At 55.9% G+C, this 21576-nt stretch overlaps 2 protein-coding genes across 13 annotated transcripts in view; one reads left to right on the top strand and one right to left on the bottom strand.

Moving 5' to 3' along the window:
- Mpp2 (MAGUK p55 scaffold protein 2) overlaps window positions 1-20261 on the top strand; it is a 33720-nt gene extending 13459 nt beyond the window's left edge. For 2 of the 6 annotated variants that reach the window (XM_003465748.5, XM_005001900.4), the window contains one exon: window positions 3-2112. In XM_003465748.5, the coding sequence (XP_003465796.1) occupies window positions 3-179 (177 nt within the window). In that variant the 3' untranslated portion in view covers window positions 180-2112. Of the gene's footprint in view, window positions 1-2; window positions 2113-2655; window positions 2753-3876; window positions 5324-5415; window positions 6065-6930; window positions 7557-13238 lie in introns of those variants that run through there. The other 4 variants (XM_063251660.1, XM_063251661.1, XM_063251659.1 and 1 more) reach the window with 4 other exon arrangements.
- Window positions 10855-18547, bottom strand: Cd300lg (CD300 molecule like family member g). Of its 7 annotated transcripts, none has more exons than XM_063251662.1 (7): window positions 18427-18547; window positions 17702-18037; window positions 16511-16645; window positions 15850-15949; window positions 14816-14928; window positions 13297-13407; window positions 10855-11865 (listed from the first exon to the last, which is right to left on the bottom strand). In XM_063251662.1, the coding sequence occupies exons 1-6, from the start codon at window positions 18467-18469 to the stop codon at window positions 13319-13321; spliced, it is 816 nt and encodes a 271-aa protein (XP_063107732.1). In that variant the 5' UTR covers window positions 18470-18547; the 3' UTR covers window positions 10855-11865; window positions 13297-13318. The 7 variants fall into 7 exon arrangements, with proteins under 7 accessions (XP_063107732.1, XP_003465732.3, XP_013003637.1 ...); XM_003465684.5 differs by having other exon boundaries at window positions 13297-13349; XM_063251664.1 differs by lacking the exon at window positions 10855-11865 and adding an exon at window positions 12178-12361.
- Window positions 20262-21576: the final 1315 nt, after the last annotated feature.

The raw sequence follows: 21576 nt of genomic DNA, 5'->3' as shown, positions 1-21576 counted from the left end.
AGGAGGCGGACCTGCGGCGCACGGTGGAGGAGAGTGGCCGCATCCAGCGGGGCTACGGCCACTACTTTGACCTCAGCCTGGTCAACAGCAATCTGGAGAGGACCTTCTGCGAGCTGCAGGCCGCCATGGACAAGCTGCGCACCGAGCCGCAGTGGGTTCCCGTCAGCTGGGTGTACTGAGCTTTGTCCCTCCCCTCCCCACTGCTGACCCCGCCCGCGATCCCGGGCCCCACCCCTGGCTCTCAGGCCCCAGTGGTCCTTAGGCCGTGTCAGCACACAAGGTGCCCTGTCAGGGAGGTGGGCGCTCATGGGGCACCTCCATGCCCAGGTGCTGCTCACCCACCCCCCGTGTCCCTTTGGCCCCCATGTGTTTCTGTGTGGACTGAGGGGGACCCAGGACATCCTCAGAGACACCTCCACAGTACTCAGTCCAGGGAGGAAACTGCTTTGAGACCACGAGGCCAGTTGCTGACTGCCTGGCCACTTCTTCTGCGCCCTGTCCCCTTCTGTCACCTTCTCCTGACACCTGTGCCTCTAGTCTGGGCACAGCAGGCTGTTACCTGGGCCTGTGAGTAAATCCCCCCATCAACCCCAGCTTCTCACTGCCGAGCCCTCTCCGGAGATCTCCCCATCCCCAATAGGAAGGGAGTTCCATGTGGCTGTGCCCAGGCAGGACACATCCTGCTTCCTGTCCCAAATCTCTGCCTGTTGTGGCCTGGAAACGCTGGGGTGCACCCAGCAGCTCCTGGCACCCCAGTCCTGGCTGTCCACTGCCTAGGTGTGTGACCTCTGACCCCACCACTGCACACCTGGGCCCTGGGTGAGGGGCAGAGGGAGTTTACCTTCACAGGCTTCTGTGTGGTATTGGGGAGGGACCCTCACCCAGATGTCCCCCTCCACACTTGTCCTTTCCCCGGATGTCACCCTCCAGTCCCTGGGGAGGGTCTTTAAGCAGGAAAAACCCTTTGTGAAGAGAATCCCATTTCAGGGGTTCCTTGACGTGGCACACCCTGTCCTACCCCTTGGTCGTCCTAAGGTGAGCATGTGTTCATAGGGAACCCCCATCCCATCTTCACAGGGATCGTGGAACCCTCCAGCCAGTGTTCACAGGGGATCCCTTAGGATGACCCCAACTACTGAATCTTGGGTCTCTCCAGAACGTCCCCCACCCACAGGAGACCTCTAACACACCCAGTTCCAAACTCAGAGATCCTGTAGGACATCCCCTAACCTCTTAAGGACACCCCATCCCATCCTCACAGAAGGTCCTTAGAACTCCCCAGCCTGTTCTCATGGGATCTCTCAGACCCCTCACCTGTCTTCATGATAGATGGTTTAGGAGGTCCAACGCCTCAATGTCTCAAGGGTCTTGCAAAGATGCCTCCACCCCATGCCCATAGGAGACACCCCAGAACACCCAACCTGTGCCTCCCAGCTTCTGTGTCTGATCAATGTCTACCACAGTGGCAGCCAGAGCTTAACCACTGTGCATGGGTCTCCTGAGCGGGGAGAGCAGAGTATTTATGACAGATGTCAGAGCTATATTTATTCCCTTAGGAATCTCACCAAGTTCACAGGGGATGAGTGAGGGCACCAGTGGCCACTCGACCCCTGTGCGGTCCTCACCACTCTTCCCTGGTCCCTGGGTCTGTGTTCCTGGTGTCACCTCCCCCCCCCCAACTGCAGGACTGATGGGGTGGGGGCAGGGGTGTGTGTCATTTCAGGTCCCCTTCCTGAGAATTACTCTCCCATTAACCTTGCAAGCCCAGCCTAACTGGATGGGACAGGAGCTGGATGGGCACTGGGCCTTTCCAGTGGTCCCCAGGGTCCATGTGATCCTGCACCTTTGCCTCCAGCAGCCTCCAAGGGGCAAGGGGTCCCTACCTCCCTGCCGAGCCTCGACCCCAGGCACCTGACGCAGTGGTGCATCCCCAGGTAGCTCTGTGACCCCACCTTCCACCTGCTTTGGGGCCCTCGGGACAGTGAGGGCCCTGCCCACCACAGTCCCCTCAGTTACACCCAGGCGCCTCCCCAACCCTCCCTTGCCCATCTGATCCCCATTTTGACTCTGGTTTTCTGCGTTACTCTGATTAAATGTGGATGTTAATGCTGGGCTCTGCTGTCTGGGTCAGGCTTTGGTGGCTGTGGGGGGTGGTCAGGGCCAGGAGTGGCATCACTTTCTGTGCTGGTCTGGGTCCCTCTCCCCAGGAGCCACTCCTCCGCCCTGTGTCCAGGTGCTGGAAGGACTCAGGGCCATGCCTACCCCTTGTGGCCTGCAGCAGCCCCGCTGCTTTGCTGGGCTCCAGCTCCCCTCTGATGGTGCCACAGACTCCCCAGGGGTAGGACCAGGCCTAGTTCCAGGTGCTCAATGCACAGGCCATAGGTGACATCACACTTCACCTCGGTGCCCCACAAGTGGGGTGACAAGCCCCCCTGACGCTGAGGGGACAGTGGGGGGTGGGGCTCAGCAGACTCATTCCTTTATGTCCTCAAAGACTACACTCAGCCCCCACACAGTGCCAGCCTGGCTGGGGTCATGCAGCCCACTGCTAGTGAGTGGTCAGCATTGATGATAGACCCTGCTGTCTGGAATTGTCCCAGTGCAGAGTGTCTTTCTGCTTGGCTTTCTTTCTGGGTCCTGCCTCTCACCCTGGAGGGAGTCTCTCTGCTCATCTCAGGCCGACCCTAGAGATTCCCAGCAACTCTGCATCACAGCAGTCCCTGTGCAGGGATTCTCCATCCTCACATGGCAGGTAACGGGAGCCACCCTCGGTCAATTAACTCAAGTTCAGAAATTAAAACTTCAGACCTTTGGGTTTGGGTTGTATCTCAGTGGTCGTGTCTATCAGTAGATGGATAAAAATCTCTACACACAGTAGAGTACTACTCTGCCACGAAGAAGGATGTACTCAGTCATGTGACATGCCTTGAGATAATGTGAAGGACAAATAATGTGAAATCAGAAACAAGCTCGCACATCTCAAGGTTTTTATGAGGAACCCAAAGCATAAATAGTAAAAGATCATAGGAAATATCTTTGGCAAATGGGCAAGTGATCAAGAGGAGAGAGAGAGGAGAAGGGAGGAGAAAGGCGGAGTAAAAAGATGTATTCTTTGTATGTACAGATTCCCAGCCAAGTGTGCTGGCACAAGCCTGTCATCCCAGTAGTATGAAGGCTGAGGCAGGAGGGTCCCTTGATAGGACGATAGTGCAAGGCTGTGGGATCCAGGAGTGACCGGAGAACGCGGTTCCTAGCTGCCTTCCATGCCTGCGGGTGTAACACCTGCTGACCCAGCTGACCACAGGCGGAAAAGGAGTTTAGAATTGTGTAGCAGATGCCTGCTGAGGTTATGATCCTCGTTCACACACAGTGCAGTGTAATGTGTTTATGCAGCCTTTCCCTGTACAGGTCTCCAAACCCGCAGGGGTGATTTGGAGCCTGAGGTACTGTGTGGGCAGATGCCCTTGGGTGCTGTGCTAGTTCACTTGGGGTTTGGGCCTGGTGGAGCCGTGTTCACAGACGGTCCAGGCACTGGCGCCCACGGGGACCCAGAGACAGCTGAGAACTACAGCCTCTGCTCAGGACATGAAGATCAGAAATAGAGGGTAAAGCTGGGCATGGTGGTGCACACCTGTAATCCCAGCACTGGGGAGGCTGACACAGAAGGATCACTGAGTTCAAGGCCAGCCTGGGCTACAGAGTGAGATCCTGTCTCAGAAAAAAAAAAAAAAAAGCAGAACCTCCACACTGTAGTCAGAACAGTTCAAAACTACCCAGTGATATGAGCAGAAACAGTTTCAGCACGGTGAGAGAAAACCCAGGGGCACTCCTTGCGTCTGCGCGACTCAGATTCGGGGCTCCCTCTTCTCTCTCCAGCCTCTCCCTCCTCCGCTCCTGCTGCTCCTGCTGCTCCTGCTGAATTTGAAGTCGTCTTCACAGGCCCCCCAGGGAGCTGAGCCATGGTGTTCCCTTTTCAGTGGCATGGGGACAGCGATGACAGGACAGCAGTTCCTACCTACTTCAGGGCAGCCCCAGCTGAAGGACTTGTTAAGGGGATAAACTTTAGTGGCTTTCAGCGACCCCTTGAAACAGCGCCCACTGCTCCTGGGAGGCACCCAAGTGGCATCCTGGGCCCGCACACGTGGGTATCACTTGCCTGCTGTGCAGAGGGCCAGAGCAGTGCATGAGAAAGAGGCAGAGTTGAGGCAGAATCTGGCCACAGTAGGAGGTCGCCAGGTCCCCCCCACCCCCAATGCAGGAGGAAACTTCCTGCACATCCTCATTTTAAAAGAGCTCCCTCTGGTCTGGCCTGTCCCCGTCTTGAGGGATGTGGGCAGTGTCACCTGGCTGGTCACTGATCACACTGTCACGTCTGGAGTGAATGGTGGACTGAGCTGCTGGAAGAAGCTGACAGCTCCACCTACTGGAAGTGTCGGGCCGGGTCTGAGGAAGCCTGGAGTGGACAGGGGACCTCGCCTGACCCCACCACATCCCAGGGCCCGTAGCAGGAAGGATCTTCAGGACCATGAGGGGTTAAGGGGTTGAGAGCACAGGGTGTGGAGAGGTGGCTCACACAGCTTCAGGGCTGCAGTCTTTGGACCTCTGGACTCCCTGGGAGAGGGCATTGGATTCACGGGGGAGAAGCAACGGCTCTTACTGCAGGGGAAGGTGGACAGCTGGTCCCTGGATGGCAGCATCACGGGGACAGAGCAGCAGCCCTCCAGGGGAGGCCCTGTTACAGGCCCCAGGACCTCTAAGGACCTCAGGAATTGTTTTTTTTTTTTTTTTTTTTTTTCTTATTTTGGAGTTTTTGACTGAGTTTGTGTCCTGCGCTTGCAGTTTTTATTAAAAGTTTAGTTTTAAAATGATAATTTTTCTTGTCTCCTTGTCTCCTATCTTTATTTCTTCTGTCCTACCTCAGAAAAGCTTTTGCTTTGCGGCAAGCCTGCATACACACCTTTTTGTTTTTATAGACCTTGCCACATAGCCCAGGCTGGTCTTGAGTTTATAATTCTCCTGACAGCCTCCAAGTGCTGAGAGTACAGTCCTGCATGTTCATGCTCCTCTTCAACTGTTTTTTTCTGACATTGTGGCCTTGTTTATTTTCTGGTAGGGTTGACACAGGCGACTCCTCAGCCCTGAGAATCTCTGCCCGTGTCTGAGCGTCTTCCTCCTCACGGAGGATATTGCTAAGTAACCGGCTTCGGGTGCTGTCCCCTTGCCTGGCCTAGCCCTCCTGGTGGCCGGTCACACCTGCGTTGGAGGGGAAGTGACAGACAGCTGCAGTCATAGGAACCCTCTGTAGCCAAACAGAAGTAACGGGGTAAGGATGTTTGCCTAATCTAAACTTGCTTGTTAGCCCACCTGAACCTTGTTCTTCCCAAGAAATGTAACCGCTGCGTTCCTGTTCTGTAGTGCGCAGCAAACTCCACCCCTCTGCATTGTGAGACCAGCAGCTGTTTGCGATTTTACAGGATAAAAACCCTGCCCTTTAGCTGTTAAGCGCTCAGTCTTCCATATTGGCTACTGGAGGCTGTGTCGCCAGGTCTGTGCTTTAATAAATAATTTTTCCTTTCCAAAGTATTTTTTCTGGCTCCTTCATACCTCAGGAAGCGGGGGACCACCACCCGAGGAAGAGCAGAGCTGGGGCTGAGTTTAACAGGCGGAGCCTATGCTGAGTTAATCTGGCCCATTCTGCGGCTGACTGCACTTGAAACCGTTAGAATTTGCACAGGCAGGAGTGACAAAGTTCACAAGCAAACCGGAAAGGAAACTAACGGAAAGCCGATACAGCTGTGCGGCTGTTTAAAAGCGTGAAGCCAGTGCGCATGACTGAAAGCGGAAAGCGCATTATTCCGCGTGTTTCTTTTGTTAAAGTCTGAAAGTGACACGGCGCCCACTGGGACAAAGGACATGCAAAATGTGGGGCCATTAGCCTGCTACCCTTTAAGAGTGGGGTTCGTGTTTCTCTGAGACCCAGGCCCTTCATCTAGGCCTCGGATGCCCTGTAGGAAACGGAGGGCGCAAGGCAAGACCTTCACTGTGCAGCCTTCATTGCCTAAAGGTGGGTTTGGGGAGGCGATCACGCAGGGGCAGTCGGAGCCGTGAGGTTCTTCAGCCCGAAACCGCTCGGGGCCATCTCACCTTCTTCAGGGCTGTGACTCGCAGGGAGAGCAGCGAAAGCGCTCTTGGGGTTCTCGGAGCAGCATTAGTGTCCGACTCCAGGAGGCCCTGTGACGCCTGGGAACCTTGAGTTCCCTCTCTACGCCCGGGCCCACTCGGGTGCAGGAAAAGCAGGAGATACAGCAGGCCGGGCTCACTGCGCAGGCGCAAGACCTCCCCCTCCCCCCAACGCGTCCACTTCTGGCCTCTTCCAGCCTCGAGGAGCCCAGTACCCCGAAGGGGTCTGTGCCACGGGTTTGTCGCAGTTAAGCCCCCGTCCGCGTCCTCTCGCTTCCTGGGAGGGGACCCACTTCATTTCTAGGCCTGTGCGCCCTTTAGCCTCACTTTTTTTTTTTTTTTTTTAACAATGACAAAGTTTATTTGAAGAAGTAAAGGTGAAAGGTAAGGGAGAAACTGGTTCTGTAGAGTGAACTTGGGCCAAATAAAAGAAGGAAAAAGTACACCCTGAAGAACACAGGGCAAACTACCATGAGAAAAGCCACAGTAGCAAGCTCTTCATGGCGTCCTCTTGTGCTGTCCACACCTCATGGTGATACAGGGGAATGAAACTCCCGACCTACTATGTCCGGTGTGAGCTCGTGTTCTCTAAAATCAAAAAATGAATTTTAGGGGCAACGGAGGTGAAGAGTAGAATATATGTGAGAGAAATCTCCTGTCTGAAGAGAGATAGTAAGGGTCCTAAGCGGGTTATCCTAGCTTCACTTTTTAATCAAAGCTCTTTCCCCAGTCACTAACGCTTCCCCACAGCTTTAGTTTCAGCTGTCGCCGAAGGTAGCGCCTGGGCGGTCGCGTGGCAGGGGAGAACCGCCACAGCACGCGGCGGTTCCGCACTTGTACGCGGCCACTCCACGGGCCTTGCGCAATCCAGCGTGGACTGTGTGACGCGACTGCATTCCGGTCTCGCGGAGGCACCGAGGCGCGGCCTGGGCAGAAGAAACGCGCACTGGGGCGGGGCCGGAAGTCCCGCCCCCTTTGGACTCCGCCTTCCAAGCCACCGCCTGTTCGCCCGGCTGTGTGCCGCTTTCTCCGTCAGGCCCTGACGGAAGCTCCTACTGCCCTGTGAGCTGGCACAGACGCGCCCTCCTGGAAGCAGCAGGGGCCAGGTATTCAAGTGAATGAACGCCTCTTTACCAACGAAGTGCGCGTGTATTTTGTCACATCCTGGATCCACTTTGCACAGTGGTGTGCTTTTCAGCTGTTTGCAGCTGTGCAACCTCCAAGGCCTCCATCTGGCTCTGAGGCCCTGTGCACGCAGGTTCCCACTGTGCACCGAGCGAGCCCCTGTGCAGTGTATGTGCCGGGTGAGATGAGGAGGTCCCGTAAGGGGGCAGGACTCCTCCGTGGTGATAGGGGAGACCCTCGGGAGCCCTGAGGTGTGTGCTGGGTCCTCGGAGCTCCGAAAGTGCCCGGGGGATGGGGGGGGCGCATGGTGGTCTCCCTGAGGCATCTGGGTTCAGGGTGTCGGTGGGTGGCCATGGGCTGGTTGAGTGCTCATCGTCCAAGTCTAGGCCTGATGACAGCTTCTATGTGTCTTTAAGACTGTTAGGGTTGTTTTTAGTTTGTACTGGGCTTCGAACTCAGAACCTTTCACTTGGCAGGCAGGCACTGTGCTGCTGAGTTATATCCCTGGCAAGATTTAGGGCTTTTTAAAAGTTTCCTGGAAAGATGCACGGTGACCTTGGGCAACTTCAACTGTATCCTGAATTTTCAGTTTTCTTAAAAAACAACCTTAAATTTACGATTTTCAGTGTGTGCTGTCAACCTACCCTTATTTTTTTACCTCAGGACAAGTCATGACTACTGCCTTGCACTGGGAAAATTAGACTTTAAAGGAAAACAAGGCCTCTCACAAATCATGGGGAGAGCAATAGTGCTTTTAACGGAGCTGCACACCCAGGTGTGTTTAAAACACAACAAGCAGATGTCTGGGAAGAGTTGTTGATGCCTAACAAAAAAGCAGCAGAAAACACAAATTATTTTGATAAAAAGGGAAAACTTTAAGCTAGTTCTTTTGTAAATTTTACCAAAAACAGGTTAATATTTAAGAAAGAGATATTGTCTTGGTTACTTTTTTTTTTTTTTTTTTTTTTAACTTGACACCTAAAATGAAGGAAGGAAAGGTTTATTTAGCTCACGGTTTGTGGAGGTCCCAGTCCATACTCAGCTGGCTCCAAGGCAGGGTGGTGTGGCACTGGGGCAATACTTCAAGGCAGCATCCAGAGCAAAAGGGAGAGAGCAAGCCTCTTTTTCTTCTACAGTACACAGTTACCCCGCCCCTCAGGGCCAGGGTAGCACTCAAAATCTTGCTCCTCTTGGGCAGGATGAGGGTATTTACAAAGTAAGAACTCTGGCCCCTTGCTGAGTCTCTTAAACTTCCAAATTCTCAAATTGACACAATGTTTCAAGCATAAGTTATGTTGATTTAAACATTTAAACCAGAGACTCTGGTTTTGTTCCTGTATATTACATTTTGATTTTGAAAGCAGGTGGCTGTAATCCTAGCACTTGGAAGGCTGAGGCAGGAGGGTCACTGAGTTTGAGACTAACCTGCACTACAAAGTGAGTTCAAGGCCAGCCTGAACTGCGTAGCAAGACCCTGTCGCAAAAAGACAAAACGAAATCAAAACATTTTGATTTTAAAAAGCCTTTTTGAAAACTATTTTTCCTTAGAATAAATTGTCTCTAATGGAGTATCTTTTACTACAAAGATACATTGTACCATTAAGGTATATGATTGGTTTACAGTAAAAACATAGTTTTTTTTTTCTTTGCAGATTGAGGCCAGGTGTGGCAGCACATACCTGTAATCTCAGCACTTGGGAGGCTGAGGCAGGAGGATCACTGCAAATTTGAGGCCAGCCTGGGTTACCTAAGTGAGTTTAAGGCCACCATGAACTACACAGTGAGATCCTGTCTCAAAGGAACCCAGGGCTTTTGTAGTATAATCCAAATATTATATAGATTTGGTACTAAAGAGTGAACTACTGACCTCGTGCTTGCTGGGCAGGTGCTGTGCCACTGAGCTACGCCTCCAGTCCCAAATACTGTGTATTGTGATCCTGTTCCCAGTCCTCACAATCCGGAGAGTTGTATTTGTAATCCCACTGAAACGAGTTGGAATCCTGGCAAGTTAATTCTAGTCTACCTCCACCAGTGCAGCCCACAGCGAGAGGGAAGACACAAGGCAGATTCAGAGCCAGGTGGTCCCAAGTCCAACCCAAGTGAGGAGAGACGGACAAAGGCCCTGATCCAAGGCCTCCCCCACAATTTATTGTCTTGTGAAGAAGGCAGTGGTGTGAGGATGAGTGACAGTGAGGATGGCAGGAACCACGTGAGCACGGTAAGCTGAGCTGGCCGGCGGGCGAGCACCTCTGCAAGCTGCAGGGAGGAGGATGTGCAGAAAGACCTGTCTGCATAGCTTCATTGGGATGGCGTAAGAACGGATTCAGGAGGCTGCTGCTTCAGGTTGTGACCTGTAAACTTGTACCCTGGGGAGTCATAGCCTCCTACTTTGAGGCTGACATTCCCAGAGCGGAGTGGCCCTGCCACCCTATTTAAGAGGACACAATGTGAGGAAACAGGAAAGTACCGGTTACCCTTAAAGCTTACGCATCAGCACCTTAGCTGGCTTTATTTACATTCCTTGGAGCCAGCTGAAGGCAGAAGGAAATAACAGCTAGCTCTGTGCAAGCAGTGTGGACACAGGGCCCCGCTTCGACCTTCCTTTTCTGCATTCAAGGAGAGCAGTCCACTTGGTCTTTGCTTTGCACTTAGCTCACCCCCAGCCCATTTTTATCTTTATTTGAGACAGGATCTTACTGTGTTGCCTGGGCTGGGCTCCAACCTGTGACCCTCCTGCTTCAGCCTCTCGAGTGCTAGGATGACAGTCTTGTACCCCAAGCTCGGCAGATAAATGGTCCCTTGGTGCCAGGCTGACAGGAAGCGTGGCTTTCAGCACGAGACAGCTGGGAGGTCGCTTCTGTAAAAGTCCTAATCCTTCACCATTGACTCAGCACCTGGGGCCACCCAGAGCCAATTTCCTGGACCTGGGGGTATAGGGCTCCCTCTCCCCAAGGTAAATGGCACAGCCTTCCCTGGCCCAGGCACTGCTCAGCACCTCCTGGGAGGCTCCTGCCCCCATTCCCAGTGACAGGCGCTGCAGCCAGGGCCCCCAGGACCGATGGTGATGCCACTCAGAGAGCGGGGTACCCTGGGTACTGTGACCCTTCTCTCCCTGTGGAGCCCAGCATGGCAGGACTGGCCTGGCCTTGCGAGCACGAGGCTCTGGGCTTGGTTCTCAGCACTGCAACAAAGACTGAAAAGAAGGAAATGTTCTGTGACCTGATACTGCCATATATGCAGATGCCTCCCGCTCCCTTCTGGGGATGGAACACGGGGCTGCCTGCCACGTCCTTTGTGCTCTTTTTTTGTGTTTTGGTTTTTTAAATTTTTTTGTCTTTTTGAGACAGGATCTCACTCTGCAGTTCATACTGGGCTTGAGCTCACTTTGTAGCCCAGGCTAGTCTCAAATTTGCAACGATCCTCCTGCTTCAGCCTCCTGAGTGCTGGGATTACAGGCGTGCACCATCAAATCCTTCTTAAAGAGAACACCAGGTGCAGACAAAGCCAGGTGCCAGAGTTGGTGCAGTGAATCCAGGTGCAGCTGCAGGGTGACTTGAAGGAAGCTTTATTCAAGAGGCCCAAGAGGCCCAATAAGGGGAAGGGTGCCTCCATGAGCTGGCCAGGCGGGGGAGGATAGAGAGGGGTACGAGGTCATCAGCCTGAAGGAGGGACAGCCACCAATCACATGGGACCACAGGGACACTGAGCAGTCTGAATCAGTGCTCCAGGAGGGGAGACTGGGGGTCACTTTCTTTCCTTCTGTTTTGCCCCCAACTTTGAGTTTTGTACACTGAGCCCCCCATCTCACTTTTAAAGAGAATAGAAAAATTATGTGTGTGGCCCTGCTCCTCGACCCCCACTCTCCAGGGCACAGGACAGACTCGGGGTCCTTTTCCCTCCCTGCCCTGCTTGAGAGGGGCCCCCTGGTGTGGACCCCCCAAGCTGAGGTCTGGGGGATTCCTGGCCATGAGGAGACACAGGCACTCCTCAGAGTCCTGGCCTGACTTCAAGATGGCTCTGGGGGTCTTGATGGGGCTCAGCATCCCCCAGGGCCAGGTGCAGGGGTTCACAGCCTCATCCTGAGATGTCAGGGCTCGCCCTGTGCTGGGTAAGGGGAGGAGGCAGGTGGGGGACCCAGGGCAGGGGCTTTGCAGAGGGGAGACATCTGGTGACTGCTGAACCCTGCCTGGCCCTGGGTGGTTCAGAGCTATGTTCTGGCCCCTCCTCTTGGCCATGCTGGGGCCACACAGAAGGGAGAGTCTGGCACTGAGTGTGATCCCAGCCCACTGGGAGCCGGAGACAGTAGGATTATAAATTCAGGCCCAGCAATTCAGAAGTAGCAATTCAGTGAGACAGACCTTGCTTCAGAATAATAAAAAAGGCGGGGACATGGCTCAGTGCAGAGGTCCCAGGAACCTGGAGAGCGCTAGGCTGAGGCCTGCTGGACAGCGCCCCCAGAGCCCTGGCGGGCATCCATGGCTACACTGAGATGAACTCAGAGAGGCCCGGCTCTTCCTCTGATGCTGGGCACGGCATGGGGGTCCTGTCTGCTTCAGGAGCCTGTGAAGGGGAGACAGCATGGGGCTGAGACGCAGAGCCAGGGTCTCCAGGGAGGCCTGTGCTCACCCTGCTGTCCCTTAAGTCCTGGCCTCATTTGGGCCGCAGGGGCACAGGGACATGACTTTTCCCCGAGACCCTGGCATTGACTCCTGTCCCTTCCGACTCTCACATGTGCTTTGGCTCCCTAAGGCCTCAGTCTGGGGCTCCTGTAGGCAACGCCCTACAGCCTGCAATTTTCAGGAGGCTGAGGCAGGAAGATCACCATGATTTCAAGGCCAGCTGAACTACACAGCGAGATCTTGTCTCAAAAAATCCAAAGAAAATAATAATTTTTTAATTTTCTGCATCTTTGGACAAAGAAGAGAGGTCAAGAGCCCTTTTCTTCCTTCCCCCACTTGCCCTGGGGTGACCTGGCTCTGGGCTGACGGGTGCAGACTCTGCCCTCCCCAGGGATCAGATGGATCCAGCCTTGTCCCTTCTGGCACAGGTCTGGCAGCTGTGAGGGACGCACAAGTCAGGACAGTAATGGGGGTGGGGCGCTGGCCACGGTGCAGGTTGGGGGCAGGGACGGGGATGGGCATGGGGCCTGGGCGCAGAGGTGACTCTGTACAGTGGCCGCCTCAGGCCCTGACTCTCTGCCGGGCGCTTCTCCCTGACTCCCCGCCACCTCTGCCCTCGTCCCTGGCTTCCTGAGGCAGCAGCTGCTTCCCCGCCTTCCCTGGGGACCCATGCAGTCTTTGTCTTCTCTGGCGCCAGGAAAGGGGAGGGTGGCAGCTCCCCTTTCCTGAGTGGGGCCCGGGGCTCCAGGGATAGCCCAGCCAGTGAGGCCCCCGCTTCCTGCCTGACGCTACGCCCCCTCCTTGTGCAGGAGCAGCCGGGAGCCCATCCTGGGAGCTGGGCACAGGGCTTCGCCCTCCAGGCGCCCTCTCACCCAGGTCCCAGAGCCCAGGAAGACCCAGTCCTGCCTCCATGAGCCCCTGCGCTGTTTGACTCAAGCAGCACTGGCCCGCTATGGGCTCAGTTTCTCCTCTTGCAAAAGCAGAGTCCAATTGTCACACAAGTCCCAGGACTTCAGCCCTGGATTGTCTGCTGGGGCCAGAAGCTGGACCCTAGCGTTATCTTCCTCCTTCCCTCCTGGCTCCCACTCATCTTTCTTTCTTTTTAGCAGTACTGGGGACTGAACCCAGGGCCTTTGCACTAAGCTGCATCCCCAGCTCTTTGAGTCACTAAAGAGCTCCCTGAGTCACTAAAGTGTCCGGGCTGGACTTGAATTTGGAATCCTCCTGCCTCAGCCTTCCACAGCACTACAGTGAGAGTTGTGCACCCCACACCTGGCTGGGAGTGTGCGTTTCTAACAGCTCCTTGACCTCCAGGTGCTGCTGGGTCAGGAGGCGACAGGGGCAGCTGGGACTCGAACTGGGAGCTCCTTACCGAGACTGTGAGGAGGACCTTTTCACCACGCTGCATCTCCACAGCCAGCAGTGCTGAAAGAAACCCAGGAGGGCGCAGGTGAGGCCAGGCAGCTGCCCCAGTAGCAGGGCCCTGGTAGAGGGACAAAGGAGCCCCTTCAGGGCTCAGACTGGCAACTCCACATGCTGCCCCTCCAAGGACCAAGGACCAAGGCCTGGTGCCCACTCCCTGCCGCCGGGCAGAGAGGGCTCTCTGTGGGGGCCTCGTGGGGCTTTGGGTCACCATGGTTCTCCAAAGGGCTGCTGCCCAGAGGGGAGGGGCTTTGCTCAGGCCGGTGGTCGGGACAGGGGCATTTTGGCTTTTTGTTTTTGTCATGCTTTGTCTTCCTGACACAGGGGTAGTAGTAGTCAAGGCTGGCCTTCAGCTTGCAGGCCTCCTGCCTCAGCCCCTCCAGTCCCACTGAGATACACATGGTGACAGGACAGGTGTGGGGACTGAGGTCTGAAGGGCAAGGTGCTTGTGGCTTTGGGGCTGTGGTTGGGATGTGACCCCGTGCCCTCCCTACTCCTCTGAGGGACCCGGGGACATGGGGACAGTTCCCATTTCTCCCTGGGGTCCTTCATGGGGGCACCTCCTTCCTGTCTACTACTGTGGAGCTCTGCAAACTTAGGGCAAGTGGCTTTCTGCCTCAGTTTCCTCCCTTGGAGGATTCCAGAAGCATCAGTAGCCATAGAACCGTGCCCATAGAACCGTGCCCGGCTCCCAGCACCCCAGGGTACCCCAACTTCACTCATTCTCCCAGTCTGTGCTGGCACCTTGGGGGCTGCCCACAGCCAGCAGGGACCAGATTGCAGCTCCTCCAGGTCACAGCGGCCCTAGCCCAGTGGTATGTAGGGGCACGGGCCACAGGTCACTCCTACCTAGGTTCTTCTGAGACCCAGTCTCATATGTTGTTCAGGCTGGGCTCAGACTCCTAGGCTCAAGTGATCGCCCTGCTTCAGCACCCTGAGCAGCTGCGGCTATGCCCTGTACCTCCGGGGCTGGCTTTCATTAATCATTTCCTATTATCGGGGCTGGCTCTCTGGGAGGCTAGGCAAGACAACTACAAGTTCAAGCTCACCCTAGGCAGCGTGGTGAATTATAAAACCTTACATGAAAATGAAAAATAAAGCAGGTCTGGGGATGCAGTTTTGGATGCTGAGTTAAGCTACCCTGGAGGCGGCCCCCATTTAACACATATCTGGGTTTCCCCACCCAGCTCAAAGCAGAGCCCAAAAACCTAGCCTGGTGCCTTGCTGTCCCAGGGGTGGGCACTGAGCTCGACCTGCACCCTGGTTGGGCCCTGTACACAGAGCTGGACCTGCAGAGGGGACACTGCCTTGCCAGGGTCAGGCGGACATGGCCAAGTGCTCAGACAGACACGCAAGTGAAGGCTGCCCCGGCCGGGGCTGTGGGACCTGTGCAGGGGAGTGGCTGGGCTCATACACCGAGCCCCTGTCCCAGGTGGGGACCTCTCCTCCGTCCGCCAGACCACACTCACCTGACTTCCGAGCCCAGAACATGTGGGCACCCAGGGTGATGAGGCCCATGGCCAGCAGGAGGGACAGGAGCACCAGGACCGGGGCCAGCAGGCGGACCGTGGGGATGGACATGCTGGGGAGAGATGGGGCACGGAGGCCGTCACCAGGGAAGCCCTCTGCGTCCCTGGGCTGGAGTCACTGCATGGACCTGAGCCAGCTGAGCCATGCCATTCCACTGCCGTCTACGCTGTGCACTGGCCAGGGGACCTGACAGGACACTGTCCTTTGCTGTGGGGCAGCCATATAAGGACCCCAGGGCTGTGACAGTGCAGCCCCGGCCCTCCCTGCATCACCAGGCAGGAAAGCTCATTCACATCGGGAAACTGACACGGAAGCTGTCATGTGGTAAGACATGGGGATGCAGGGTCTAGGAGGCAACTGAGTCCCTGTCCCCCTGGAGAGCAAAGGGCATGGGGACCCTGGTGCCCACCAGCCCAGCTGTAGATGCCCAGTGCCAGGCAGGGGCCCCCAGTGCCCACTGCCGATCCTGCTAGCAGCTACCTGCACCCCAGAGACCTGTCAGTACCCCTCTAGGCTGGTCTGCAGCTGGGGAGGGAAACAATGCTGGGTGGAGCTCCCCCTTTTTGGGGGTCTTTTTGAGACAATGTCTTGCTATGTGATTCAGATTGGCCTTGAACTCACTACTGAGACCAGGCTAGCCTTGAACTCACAGCGATCCTCCTGTCTCAGCCTTCCAAGTGCTGGGATAATGGGTGCGTCACAACTTAGCACAGGTTTCTGTATTTTATGCATGGCAAAGCACTGATGCAACACCTGCAGGCAAATGTCACTGAATCGGGGTGGCTGCATCTGAGGCCAGGCAGGGAGAGCAGTGGGGATGGACCAGCCTGGACCTTTCACCTCAGGCAGACTGTGTCCAGGGCAGTGGGGCTGCCAGGTCCTGTGGTTTGGGATGCACACTGCTCAAGAGCCCATCTGACAGCGGCATGGGGGCTGAGATGTGGCCCCTATCCAGGGGGTCGCCTGGGCTCACCTGGCCATGGAACCGTGGCTGCTGGAGACAGGACTGGGGTCCCCTGCTGGCGTGGAGGAGGAGGAGGAGGGGTCAGGCACCGTGGCTGGGCTAGAACTCCCTGTGGGAGGAGACGTGGCCGTGGCATGAGGAGAAGTGGCTGTCTCTGTATGTGGCAGTGCCTTGGCCCCACTGTGCCCCAGCCAGGGGGTAGTTGGACTGCTGGACCTCAGTCAGGAGAAGCTATGGTCCGAAAGCCATGGCTTAGCACTCCTGAGCCAGGCTGACCCTTGAATCCTGAATTCTGGCCTCAGGGACCAATGTTTTGGAGGTCTTGGGCAAGAGCCACCTCTCAGGCAGGGTCAGGTGGGGCCATGAAGAGCCAACCGGCAGGTGCTGGGCACAAAATACTCGGTTCTCACCCAGGCCTGGGTGAGGGGCAGTCACAGCTCCATCCACCCAACCCACACCAGTGTCCCCAGAACCACCTGGAGGAAAAGCACTGGGCCACAGCTCCAGTGAGTGCTGGCATCAGCTGTGTTCACCTCCCAGCTGCTCGCCTCCTGAGACCTTGACTGGTGACTCCAGCCCTGAGCAGGATGTCTGGGTCACGGTGGTGCTGGTAAACCTCAGGGCCTGGCACCAGGCAGCACCTCCCATCATGTTACAAAGCTCCACTCACTGGGTGTGGGGGGCCGCAGGGGCTGGGCTCCCGCCCTGGGCTGCAGGCTGGCGGTGGTGGCCGGAAGGGCCTGGAAAGAGGGGTCAGGGGAGAGTGGGCAGCAGGCCCTGGTGGTGACCATGGATCTCTCTGCTCCTGGAGGAAAGGGGAGGTCTGCCTCAGTCTCCCCGTCAGCCCACCTTCCACATGCAAGGATCTTGTTTCTAGATAAACAGTGGTCCTGTGTGTCCCCCTACCCTTCGTGAGGACACTCGACACCACTGCCCCAGGGTGCCAACCCTCAGAGCTGCCAGCCACCTGGCTCCTGGGCATCCCCTGGCAGGGCCCGTCCCTCTCAGCTCTCCCACTGCGTTAGCACCAGCCCACCGCTTGGCTCTCACCATGGAGGTGTGGACCCCTCCTCATCCCCCATGGAACTACCCACACCCCAGGGGGCTGCTGCCTTCTGTCTGCAGCTCCCAGCTGTCACCAAGAGAGGCCAGTGAGGTGTGATCCGGAGGGTCACATGATCGTGTGTGTCAAACTGGAGAGAGGAGCAAAATGGGGAGCCTCAAAAACAGATGGAATTGGTCACAACTGAGCCCCAGAAGTACTGGAAGGGATCAGAAAACGCTAAGAAAACAGGTCAGACTGAAAGTGGGATTTTCATTTTCTTTTTAGTGGCTTTAGGGACGGAGGTCGGGGACTCAGGACACCACCAGGCAGGTGCTGTGGCCCATGAGGTGCAGCTAGGGGCCCTCAGCAAGTTCAATGCTATTTCCCGGAATTAAAAGAAAGCCTTGAGGAAGACACACACCTGGCCCTAAGGGCCCCTGCCAAACAGAAGGGGAAGTAAGAAAAGCAGTGCCACCAACAGCCTGGGGCAAATCCCGGGGCAAGTCCCAGCCATTCAGGACCCAGGTGCCTCGGTTTCCCATTTGTGGGACAGGCACCGACCTCAGGCAGAGATACTGCTGCCCTGGGCCCTCTCTGGCTTCTTGCCTCTTGGCTCATTGGTCAGGATGGGCTCCTAGACTCCTGGGAGCCCCCTGCTCCTGGCCTTGGGCTTACAGGCTAGGGGAGAGCAGCCAGTGTGGGAGTCGGTGTGCGCAGGGCTAAGGGGTCCCCATGAGTCCCAAGGTGCCCCGCAAGGCTGCACTGGCTTGGCCACCCTAGCTTCATCGTTCCAGCTGCAAAGGCGAGGTTGCTTACTTGGGAAAACAGTCAGGGAGACCTCGAACCATTCTTCCCGGCCCAGCTTCTGTGCTCCGCACCAGTACTTCCCGGAGTCTTTCAGCATGAGGTCCCTGAGGGTCACTGTGAATGCTAGCTCTGAGGGGCTGTCCCGGAAGGACACCCGGTTTTTCGTGGCCTCCCGGCTGTCCTCTCCCACGATGATTTTATCGGAGCATCGAGAAATGAAGAGCCCACCCTCCCTGCACCAGTACTTTGTGCGGGTCCGCTGCTCCTCCCCGTAGGTGCACCGCAGGGTCACCGTCTCGCCCTCGGACCCGCTCAGCTCCTTCGGGCAGGACAGGGTGGCAGAAGCTGAAACATGACCCAAACCAGGCCCAGCATCAAGGCCAGCCCAGAACCCTCTGCCTCAGTGGCTCGGGCAGGACTGTGGGGATGCTGGAGGCCCGCTGGGGTCCGCAACCGCACCCTGAGGCGCAGCCAGCAGCTGAGGTCACTGCCTGACTTGGAGTGTTAAAGGCAAAGGAAAAGCTGGCTCTGGGGAGACCCAGCGAGGGTCATAAGCCAGGCAGGGCGGGGTCACCGGCTGGCCGGATCCTCAGAGCACGGCCAGGGGCTCCGAGGTTCAGGAACGCAACTGGGTCCCTGGGGCCTGCGCAGCACGCAGACACGAAGGAGATCCTCTTTGCACCCCAAGACGGCCGGCCAAGCGCTCCCCAACCCCCGACCCCAACCCCGCTTACCCCGGAGCGCCAGGCAGCCCCACAGCAGCACCAGCGCGCGCATCGCAGCGGAGCAGGCAGAGGACAGGTGAGGTCTGCTTGGCTCAAGCTTCCCGCCGGGTGGCGGGGTGCGGGGCGAGGCGGGGAGTCTCGGGGGCGGGGCATTGTGGGCGCAGTCCCGATCGACTCGGCTCCGCCCACTTCCCTGGCAGCTCCAGGCCCGCTGTGGATTGGGGAGCTCTGGGCTCCGGGGGGCTCCTGCATGGCCTCTGCGGTCGCTGCTGCACACTCAGGGACGTCGCATAGCGCGACGCTCCTAGGCGAGCATTTCATCTGCGGGTGTCAGGCTGATTACCGGGATGCCCGGTGCAGAGCTGGGGACCACCCCACTCCAAGCATAGTCCTGGGGCATAGGGCTACTCTCAGCTACCGGGCTGGGCACACAGGAGTCTCGAAGCCCCCAGGCCTCAATGCCTGGGTCAAAAGTACTCCGCCTTGGCTTTGGGTTTTTATTGCAAGGTGCATAGAGATTGTAAAACAAAATATTTACAAAACGGAGAGAGAGCAGAATAACCACTCTACCGGGGAACCTGGGGTCCCTGTGTCCCTCAGTCTCTGTGCCCGGAGACACTGGAGGCTCGTGGCCAAAGCGCCTGACACAGGCCCATCACCTGCTGCCCCTCTGCTTCCGGGCTCTGCGCCCGCCGCTGTTACTGACAGGCGGCAACACTGCGTCACAGGGCCCTGTCTTATGCCCTGGGCCTGGAGCCGCTCCTGTGTGTGCATAAGCCACAAAAGGTAAGGTTTAAACCAGTTAAAAAACGAAGTAAATAATATTGATTCTAGCATTTCACAAGGTATCTCTGCTGTTTAGTCCTTACACCGTATAATATGTAATCATCTCTTTCTTTCTTCCTCTCTTAATTTTTAAAATTTTTGACAACAGGGTCTCACCGACCTCACCCACATGGCCACGCCCCCACCTGCCACACCCACGGAGTGGGAAAAGAAAACCCCAACCCAGCTGGCAGACTTTGTCCATCCATCAGCTCCCCCATTGTAGTTGGTTTTGAACTCATTGTGTAACCCAGGCCGGCCTGGAACTCACTGCCATCCTCCTGCCTCAGCCTACCCATTGCTGCCATTACAGTTGCGGGCGGTGACGCCAGCTTCTTTTTTCCTAATGGTAATTTACTCATTATGAGCAGGGACCAGCATGACACCTGGGTCTGTTTTCTATTGTCCAGGACACTGAGTGCTGATATTTTGAGGTATGTTAGCTGGGGCATTGTATTTTGATGTAAAAGAGATGAAGTGTGGGAGAAGTTGTGCTGATTGCAATGTCCTTCCAGGAGAGTGGTTGGAGCCGGTGCGAGCAGTGTTGGACCCAGGGCTGCAGACTCCACACCTAACATCCAGCTACAGTGGGTGGAGGGAATTGGAGAAGGAGCTCTGGAAGTTTCCAAGAACAGTATGTGAATTCACCTGGCACAGAACCCTCAACAGAGCCCCACGGGACTCTACATGTTGTCCCAGGGGCCCAGAGACTGCTTCCGGTGGACATGAAGGGTAGATAACTGGGTATGCGGCAAAATCTCAGAAACCCTGACACCAAATGCAAGATGACACCTTGGGTTGTGGCTCAGGACAGAGGAAGGTGTCAGTGGGGGAACCAGGGAGCTCCAGATGAAGCCCAGGGCCAACAGCCAGGCTCCACGCAGTGTCCACATCTCAGCTGGAGCAGCATGCGGTACTTGGGGCTGGGAGGCTCTTGTGAGCTCTCCCGATGCACTTGCTACTCTGTCTGTAGATGGAAATTTATCCTGAAATATATGGTTTGTTTGTTTGTTTATTTATTTATTTATTTATTTATTTATTTGTCTGTCTTTTGGAGACAGGAACTCACTATGCAGTTCAGGCTGGCCTTAAGCCCACTTTGTAGCCCAGGCTGGTCTGAACTCGCAATGATCCTCCTGCCTCAACCTCCTGAGTTCTGGGATTACAAGCATGGGCCACCACACCCAGTTTATAATGCTTAACGGGGAACCACAATGAGCCCAGGAGAGAACAGGGGATCATAGGGCAGCAGCTGGAGCACACAGATACACAGCTCAGGGGCCAGTGCTATCCTTGGGACCCAAAGCTCAGCCACAGAGACTGGACAAGTGGGAGCTGGGTGCTGAGGTGCAGGAAGGGGAGATGTTTTAGCCTTGGCTGGAACCCAGAGGGTGGCGCCAGGGGGACTGAACAACTAGCAAACAAACCAGGCTGCTGTGGGCTTTCAGCCAACTTCCTGTCACTCAGTGTCCTCACAACTTGGCCTTGGACTTGAGTCTCAGGTGGCTCCAGCCCGGTACAGCCGTCCCCATCCCAACCCTCAGGGACCTCAGAGGCGCCAGGGACAAGGCCTTTCTGGGGGAGTGAGTGTCAGCCAGAGCCCCAGACAGTTTGCAGTTGTTTCAGATGTTCCCGACTCATGAAGATAAGTGCAGTCAGAGTGAGTGGTGACCATGCAGTGGGCGCCTGAGGATGCTAGAGTTGTGAGCTTCTGGTCCCATGGGGCAGCTCTGCTCTCTTCCTGGCACCCCGCTCACTCTCCTCCACCTATATCCCTGGCTGTGGGACGTACCAATGGGTATGGCTAAGTTGTCCTCTGGGATTCATGACAGCTGGCAGGCCTCCCTCTGTCCTGCATCTCTATCCTCCACAGCACCCAAGAGCAGCTAATAGACAGTTTTGTCTTAACAGCCTAGAAGGGGCATTGCTATTTTGCCAAAAAAAATTTATTTTTTGTACCAGGAATCGAACTGAGGATAATGCACTTGCCAGGTAGGTGCTTATGCCACTAAGCTAAATCCCTGGCCCACTTTTTGGATTTTTATTTTTAATTTTTTGACATTTATTTTAGATAATCATGTGTGGGTGCCTTAGGGCATCTATGGATATAAAGTAAAATTCTACTTTTTTCTACTAATTTGCTTTATTTAGGGTTCACGCTTTTGGTATTATGAGAAATCTGTGTCTACTGCAGAAATGAAAAATACATTCTATCCCCAGTGGGCCTCAGTTTGTTCTGGCTCGGAGTTGCGCAGCCCGGGACTGAGCAGAAACCAAGCCTGCTCCGCACACGCACAATCTACTGTGGTTGTTCTGAAACCTCTTGCTGGTGCT

The sequence above is a fragment of the Cavia porcellus genome, unplaced genomic scaffold (assembly GCF_034190915.1).
Source record: "Cavia porcellus strain 051 isolate PalLab524CR breed Dunkin Hartley unplaced genomic scaffold, mCavPor4.1 scaffold_6, whole genome shotgun sequence".
NCBI lineage: Eukaryota > Metazoa > Chordata > Mammalia > Rodentia > Caviidae > Cavia > Cavia porcellus.
The sequence above is the reverse complement of the archived record's forward strand: the minus strand, read 5'-3'. Positions and strand labels throughout refer to the sequence as shown.